The 7,933-nt window shown below is 37.1% G+C and overlaps 2 protein-coding genes across 2 annotated transcripts; one reads left to right on the top strand and one right to left on the bottom strand.

Annotated features, from left to right (window-relative positions):
- Nucleotides 1–1,156: 1,156 nt before the first annotated feature.
- Nucleotides 1,157–4,150, bottom strand: LOC144547378 (violaxanthin de-epoxidase-like protein). The gene is made up of 2 exons (XM_078296006.1): nucleotides 3,778–4,150; nucleotides 1,157–2,638 (listed from the first exon to the last, which is right to left on the bottom strand). Exons 1-2 carry the CDS (start codon nucleotides 4,075–4,077, stop codon nucleotides 1,400–1,402), a joined length of 1,539 nt encoding a protein of 512 aa, XP_078152132.1. The 5' UTR covers nucleotides 4,078–4,150; the 3' UTR covers nucleotides 1,157–1,399.
- A 357-nt stretch (nucleotides 4,151–4,507) lies between these two features.
- Nucleotides 4,508–7,286, top strand: PDE338 (Nucleic acid-binding proteins superfamily). Its single transcript, XM_078296200.1, has 8 exons — nucleotides 4,508–5,243; nucleotides 5,778–5,852; nucleotides 5,988–6,059; nucleotides 6,141–6,218; nucleotides 6,357–6,454; nucleotides 6,581–6,706; nucleotides 6,813–6,861; nucleotides 7,023–7,286. The coding sequence occupies exons 1-8, from the start codon at nucleotides 4,527–4,529 to the stop codon at nucleotides 7,215–7,217; spliced, it is 1,410 nt and encodes a 469-aa protein (XP_078152326.1). The 5' UTR covers nucleotides 4,508–4,526; the 3' UTR covers nucleotides 7,218–7,286.
- The last annotated feature ends 647 nt before the right edge of the window (nucleotides 7,287–7,933 follow it).

The raw sequence follows: 7,933 nt of genomic DNA, 5'->3' as shown, positions 1-7,933 counted from the left end.
GTTAATATAAAATTAAGTTGTTTTAATATCATCACCCGTGGTATTGGGGTTATCTGACATAGTGACATCTATTCTTTGAGTGCATGCACGAGGATACCGCAAGTCCATTTGTTTCAACGGACATAAATTATAAGGAATACAAGACATTCTTAATTTATCACCCCATAATTTATTCACTGAGATCCCATAAGGTCCCTGCTCTAGCTATCGCTCCAACATTGCCTGGTTCATGTTTTATACAAATATATATATCTTAAGGGTGTAGATATATGCATCATGTGAAAATTATCAGGTCTATAGTATGTAATTTTTTTTTTAAGTTATTCAAATGGTCATGGTAGTGGTACAACATTTACAAAATTGTAATACCGGCAAGTTTTCTTTTACTACAGGCGATTGATGAAGCAGAGAATGAGTGGGCCCAATTAGTATGCCCTTATTAGCGAGAACCCAATAATCATGGAGAGGAAAATATATGGTTTTCTAGTTTGCCCGACAGAGAGAAAAGAAAGGAAGATCCTTCCCTTATTTTTTTTGTTTAACGGAGGGAGGCTAACGTCAAAGAAATTTCTTTTACCATTAATTTAATCAATCTTGATGAAATATGATCGTGCGGTTTGGAGAAGCTTTGGAAAGAATCCTGTCCAAATGACATCGGACAGGTTCCCAACCCTTGTTCTATGGAATATACAAGGAATTATGCAAATTGTAATTGACGTCACAATAGTCGGGAAAAATAAAACTTATATTTAAATTATAAAAAAAAAATTGAGTATAAGAATCTCTTTTGCTTTTTATTAATATCTTAGTCGGGGAAAATAATAAAATTAGTAACATATTCTTTGTTGGGGAAAGTAACTTATTTTAAACATGGGCATATTTACTAAAGATGTCACTTGTGTCTTAAACTCTCAATTGTGACTAGACTACATCCTATGATATATCCTCCAATTTGGTTGTGTTTAATTTTCATTTCTTTTTTGTTTCTACTGAATTTAAATTTTGTGCTTTCAAGTGTACTCGTGTATCTTTTTGTTTTTCCAACGAGAAATCTAATTTGAAGTGAGTGCCAACAAAAACTCTAACAAGAAAAAAAAAATTAAAAAAAAAAATACTGCTCCCTAACTAGTGGAATCTGTGCATGAACAAGCTAGGATAGTAGGATGCAAAGAAATAATTACATCAAGCAAAGTTGATTTACAAACACATAGGAAGTGTAAGGATGTATACCTAATCGATTCGCCTTGACATCCATTTAAAGGAAACAACTTCAGTTCAGAAACCTGTTCTCTATGAAAAAATAAAATACATACATTCTAAAGTTCCTACTTGTTACATGTTACAGAAAAAACCACTTGCCATATGCATATTTTTATAGTTATAAAATTAAAAAAAACATTCAGACAGCAATTGTTGCATGCAACCTTGAACCTTCTGGAAGCCCTAAAGGCACTCCCTCGCAAGAGCAATTATCCACATTATAAAGCTCCCAGTTCTTTATACCACATTTTTCTAAAGCCGTCTCAATCCTCTTCTCTGCACCAGCCGTACCAGGATACCTCCCATCAGGACTAACCAGCACAGATCCAGTGTACGATTGACCCGCTGCGCGAGCGGCCCCACTATAGTGAAACAAACCCCAGCTCAAGTCATCAGCCACATCCACTATAGTCCAAAACTCCTTTGACACCACACCATTGTCTAGAACTGTGAAGTAAAATGTACCGGGTATAACTGACCGCTTGACCCGGTACCGCCTCCTTCTCCATACCAAGTTTCCATCTAATGTCCGTACCTGAAAGACCGGCTCGTACCAGAAAGAGCCTTGCGCCTTGCCTCTGTAGAACAACTGGTACTGACATGGGAACTGGTCATAAGCAGGATTTTGACCAGCTATAACCCGCCAGCTCCATTCCAAATCACCTAACCAACCAATGAATAAGTCTTCGGCTGTTTCATGGCTCAAACTTTGTCCCCGAAATGTTAGTAATGGAGGTACAATCGGCTTGGTGGGAATTTCAGCGTCTAATTCTAAACAGTTGTGCTTTTGTAAGACACAAAGAGAGAATGCCTCGAGATTTGGGCTCTCATAAGATGCAATGCATCTGTAGTTGCACACTTGATCAACAGGGGAACAGGAGTTCAGGCACTGCAGTGCCTTTCTACAATTAGAGTCCAACAAACAATTTAGAATTTGGGGCCCACAATTTTTTACCATGCATGTGAGAGTAGATAGCCCCTTGGCTCGTAAATTTTTCAGTATTGAGACGGGGCGAATATAAGAATTTATGAGGACTAAAATGCAAAACCGGATGTCATCAGAGTTGTATCTCTCCCAAGCCTCCGCCACGGTTTTAACCACTTCTGATGAGTTCCTTTTACCATTTGAGATTATTTGACCACCAAGTTTATGTACAAGAAAGGGAGATGATTCAAAGGAGATGATGTTAGGTACATTCTTGCAGTTGTTTAGGAGCCAGTCGACTGAGTCTTTATTTTGAACTGCCACATTTACTAGCATATCGCATTGGGAAAGTTGGTTTCTGAAATTTTCATGGTTTTTGCCTTGAGATTCGATTGATTTATCAGTGAAAACATGCATTTCAAATCCTTCGTCTACCCATTTTAGACGATTTGCCTAGTACAAGAAATAAAAGGTTGGTTAGAGACTAAATAACTTATAACATTCTCTAATAAAGTGGTAATGGTTGCTAATAGAATCGTACTGCTTTGACCCAGTACCAAGATTGTAGAATAGGAATGACCCAATTTTGTGCTTTTAGGACTTTTATTATTTTTATTCATTTTTGTTGCCATAAAAAAATTAATAAAACAGCTGAAATTCAACGAAGAAAACATAGGCAAAAGCTATAAAGGAAAAAAAAAGGCAATTAATAGCACCACCCCCCAGTAGGCTATGATATAGGTATCGTGTATTTGATCACTGAAAATTATGACCATAAGAAATATAGCTAAGTCCTGTGATGATTGAATTGAAAATAGAAAACTCGGGTCAACAACCAAGACTAGTGAGACAGCTCAATTGGAAAGCTGCGCAATTTTCAACAAAATGTATCAAGAAAATGCACAAATTTACAAAACAGCCTGCTCAGCTACTACCGAATACTCTACATGGCCCGTTGTCAGAATTGTTCCTAGGAATGACCAGAATTAAATTTTAGTTTCTGGGTAATACTGGTATTGAAATTTGGGTGGTTTGACTTGGTATTGCAAAAACATTTAGCTGTGTGCCAGTTCCTTCTCTATCATGCAGACATGTAGGTTTTCTCATAGTTCAATACAAGAAGCAACAGACATCCAGTATACATACAAGAAGCAACAGACATGTAGGTTTTCTCATGTAGACATGTAGGCTTTCTGATTTTAAATTAAATCTCGTACAGTGAACCATTAGGCTATATTTAAGATGTCTATAATAGAAGACCACACCTGCAGTATATATACCAACTAGCCAACATTGATTTTTACCGACATTTTAAAAATGCATAGCTAAGAAATAATGTATGTAAAATTAAGATATCATTTTAAGACGAAGCTGTAACCTACTTTTTCTAATCACTAGAACATTAAGTTAAATTTATTCTAAAATTAAATCCTAGTGAGGTTCCCAGGGACTGGACATCTCCTGTAATCCCATAATACCTTTTTTTTAATGAAATTTGCAAGAAGGGCTGCTTCAGAACAAAACCAAACTAGGAGGGTTATTTTGTAAATTTCCTTCACCTAAGAGATAAAAGGAATGTAATAATCACTCACGGTGTGTTGCATGACTTCCTCCCATGGAGTATTTTTCAAGGGGCTGCTGCTACCTTCTCCTACTACTGTCAAAATGCTCACCGGCCGGGTCAGATCGGTCGATTCTCCTCGAACAACGACACACTTGACCCGGGTTCGAACTGGAACCAGGACCCGGACCAATGGCTGAGCATGGGCCCAACCTCTGAGAGAAAAGGAACTACGACTGGAGGATTGCATATCTATGGCACTCCGGCTAGAGAAGTGCAAAGTTGGTTGTAGGAGGCGGAATCGGGAAGGGTTGTAAATTGCGGTCTCCATGAGATAACTCGGGGAAAAGGAGCGAAGGTAGTAGAACTAGCGAGAGCAATTTTGATCCTTGAACCTTTCAAAATTGTGGGAGTAATAACAGAGTAACTTTGACTTTATGCAGTGCACGAACCATATGCAAGTGCAACGCTGTTTTGTTTCTACAGTCCGTGCGCTGCAAGCCAAAACTGCTCTGTTAAGATCTTTATCCAAATTGTACCATTTAATCGCATCCTTGTGAACTTGCGAGTTACGAGAGTAGTTGGGGTGGTTATCCAGTGAGCTGCTTTTGAGATCGTGTTAGAACTGCGCAAAACACGCTTAATGGGCTGTATCGTGATAGCCCAAAATCTGATCAGGCTTAGAGAATTCAAATTGGACCTATTTGGTTTTTTCTCAATTTTGAAAAAAGCCTAGAAATAAAACCTATTAACTGCTCTTTCTCCAACTTTGAATCAACCATGCCACTTCAATTCTTCTCATCTCCCCTATCCATTCCCTGTTCTCCTTGCCTCCATACGACAGCCATTAGAACCCGTCTTTTCCTGCTTCCTAAACGGGTCAATACACAACTCGGCTGCTCCTCTCAACCTGACCCGTCACTACCCTCCTCGGACCCGGTTGAGCTCCTCGAAAAACCGAATCCCATACCATTACCCGAGGATGAAACCAAACCCGAAACCCGACAATCAAAAGCGGACCTGACCACCTTTCTCAACCTTTTCTCGAACGGCCTCAGCAATGAAGAAAGCCCTTACAATGAACAAGCCTCTGATGAGAGGCCACAAGATGTGGAAACGAATTCGGGTAATTTATATTATGATCCCAAAGCAGGCGACTTTGTGATGGGCGTGGTTGTTTCTGGAGATGAGAATAAAGTTGAAGTGGATATAGGTGCAGATAAGCTAGCAATTATGCTAAAAAAGGAGGCCATGCCACTTTATGACGAAGAGATGGAACATCTGGCCTGTAATTTGGATGGAGATGGGATGAAGGGGTATTTTGGAAAAATGGGGATTGTGAGAGATGAGGTGGGGATGGGTGGTGGGGCAGGGAAATCAGTGGTGGAAATTGGTACAGTAGTTTATGCGGAGGTATTAGGTCGAACACTTGGTGCGCGACCCTTGGTTTCTTGTAGAAGGTTGTTTAGGAGGCTTGCGTTGCACCGAGTGAGGCAGGTTCTCTCTCTCTCCCCCCCAATCTTTATGATTTATATTGCATTTCTGTTTAATTTATATATTGAGAATTTGCCAAACCACGAATTACTGTTGCCGTACCAGTATGACACCAGAATTCTCTTCTTTTACATTCTCTCTTCTTTTTCAAAATAGTGGGACAGATGCACCACCATCCTTTCATGTAAAAGAAAAAAGAATCACACAGTCTTAGCTTGGAATCAAGTTTTATTTAACATAAGTTAACCTAAACCTGAAAATAACAGAATAGAGTGGTCGTTCCAGTTGGTTATATACAACCAAGTCTTTTGGTCAACGCACTGTACAGTGCCGTACAGTGCCAACATTAAAGTGAGGTATTTCATGGCAATCTATTCCGTTGAGGATTTTTATGAAGACGCATTTAGCCCCAATCAGATCATCTGACGTACTTTTTAAGTATTTAGTTCTTGACATTACCTTCTTTTACTTTTCAAGCATTTTAGTTCTTGCTACTTTTTTCTTGATTATATTGGAGAAATTGAATTTTATATGTAGATGATGCACCAAGACGAGCCCATTGAAGTTAAATTATATGAATGGAACACTGGTGGACTTCTTACAAGAATAGAGGTTAAATCCATACTGATATATCTATTTTATGTTTTTATTATTTATAACCCTTATGTTATAATCTTATTTTTGGACATTTTTGCTATTAGAATTTCTTGTATGCATGGTACTAATAGTTCTTATTCGTGTACTTAGGGGCTCCGAGCATTTCTTCCTAAAGCTGAAATGATGACAAAAATTAACAATTTTACTGACTACAACAGTAATGTAAGTTGCTGAACAATTACCTTGTCTTTCTCTATCTTAAGAACATATTCAGATTATATCATTTTTTGAATTATTTCTTAGGTTGGAAGGTGTATAAAAGTGTGCATTGAGAAGATGGATGAAGCAAATAACCTTATAATAAGCGAAAAAGTAGCATGGGTTAGTTTTTCTTTTACTTGAATCATTAGACTTGAGATAAGAAATTTCATGAAATTTTCAGCTAATTTTTACCTCCTTTTGTTTTGAAACTATCTTTTCACTTGATATATTCATTCTGTTCTGCTTGGATTTTTACAGGAAAAGATTTACCTTAAAGAGGGGACACTTTTACAAGGATCAGTTTTTAAAATGTTTCCTTTTGGTGTTCAGATAAAGATTGGGCAGACAAACAGAACGTAAGTTCTTAGCATCAGTTTAGAGTAATTTCTGATAGTATGATCATTTATTTATTTTTTTGGCAAGAAGCTACATAGAGTCTAATTTGGCATAAAAAGTAATTACTTAATGCTGTTTTGGTACAGTGGATTGCTACATATATCAAACATATCAAAAGGAAGAATTAGGTCTATAAATGAAGTATTGAAAATAGGTGAAGAGGTCAAAGTGCTGGTGGTTAAATCAATTATTCCTGACAGAATTGCCCTTAGGTTTGTATTATCTTCCCTATTTTACTATTTTCTTTTTGTTCTTCTACTAATTGTTGTCTTGCTTGCTTAATTTCCTTATCTTACTATTACTCAATTTGTTGAACAGCATTTCAGAGCTAGAAAGTGAGCCTGGATTATTTCTATCTAACAAAGAGGTCATTCTTTCTTTACCATATTTATTTACTCTACCACTTCTAAGGTTTTGCACTGTGTTATATATCCATATATATACACCTAACCCATGTGATCTCAAACAATATGAAACAATAATAAAGAAAGATAGCTTGCTCTTAACTGAAATTTGTTTATATAACAGAAGGTATTTTCTGAGGCTGAAGAGATGGCAAAAGAGTATAGAAAAAAGCTACCAATTATTCTTCCAAAACAAGAACCACCTCCCACAAGTGATCTCGCCTTTGATGATGAGACAAAACTGTACGCTAACTGGAATTGGTTAAGGTTTGAAAGGCCTGTTGAAAATGAGAACAATCAAAATGATGATTCCTGTTAAATAGTAGAAATGAAATTTTGCAGTAGATCTTGTTTTATTGATATAGATAACGCGAATTTACTAATTTTAACATTTCAAGATGAGTATGGTTTTCCATTCCATTTTCTTCTTTAGTGTAGATTACACATGAAGTTTAACAAAATCAAAAGAATTATTCCCAGGAAATGGAGATAACCTGTTTTGCACATGGGACCTTTGCTGAACTCAAACCTACAGAAGACAAATCAAAATGGGATAACCAAAGAACAAGTAATCAGACATGACATGACAGTTGCCAGTTGGCACTAGTAGCCTGGAAATGGAACACTAATGAACTAATTTAGTCGCATAGGCATGGACTTTCTTCTTTTTTTCCTAACAAACAACTTAAAGCGCCTCCTCGTATTTCTCATGAGAAACAAGACTTCCCACTACAAGTGTACAACACACCAAGACACAGAATTTTAAATCAAAATATGAATTAAGTTAATCAAGGCCCAAGAGCAGTGTTCAAGTTGTCTCAATGTATGCTTTAACCGTCGCTGTGCACTCACTTTGTGCACCAGCATTTGGTCGAACACTTGGTGCGCATCTCCTATCAGACGGTTAAAGCGCAAACCCTGATATATGGCATTCCATGAAGCAATAATAGGATTTTGTATACCTTGGAATATCAGGTTAAATATTTATATATATTGCAATTTGTATACAGTTTAAGAATTGAAATGACAACAAAA

This window comes from Carex rostrata, chromosome 31 (genome assembly GCF_964058835.1).
Source record: "Carex rostrata chromosome 31, lpCarRost1.2, whole genome shotgun sequence".
In the NCBI taxonomy this organism is placed as follows: domain Eukaryota; kingdom Viridiplantae; phylum Streptophyta; class Magnoliopsida; order Poales; family Cyperaceae; genus Carex; species Carex rostrata.
This window is presented reverse-complemented; position numbering and strand designations above follow the sequence as displayed.

Excerpts from the sequence above, each read along its gene's own strand:
- LOC144547378 (XM_078296006.1), bottom strand. The coding sequence starts at position 4,077 with ATGGAGACCGCAATTTACAACCCTTCCCGATTCCGCCTCCTACAACCA. Across the intron at positions 2,639-3,777 it reads AGGAAGTCATGCAACACACC|GCAAATCGTCTAAAATGGGT; the intron begins GTGAGTGATTAT and ends TTCTTGTACTAG.
- PDE338 (XM_078296200.1), top strand. The coding sequence starts at position 4,527 with ATGCCACTTCAATTCTTCTCATCTCCCCTATCCATTCCCTGTTCTCCT. Across the intron at positions 5,244-5,777 it reads CGTTGCACCGAGTGAGGCAG|ATGATGCACCAAGACGAGCC; the intron begins GTTCTCTCTCTC and ends TTTTATATGTAG. Across the intron at positions 6,707-6,812 it reads CCTGACAGAATTGCCCTTAG|CATTTCAGAGCTAGAAAGTG; the intron begins GTTTGTATTATC and ends TTTGTTGAACAG.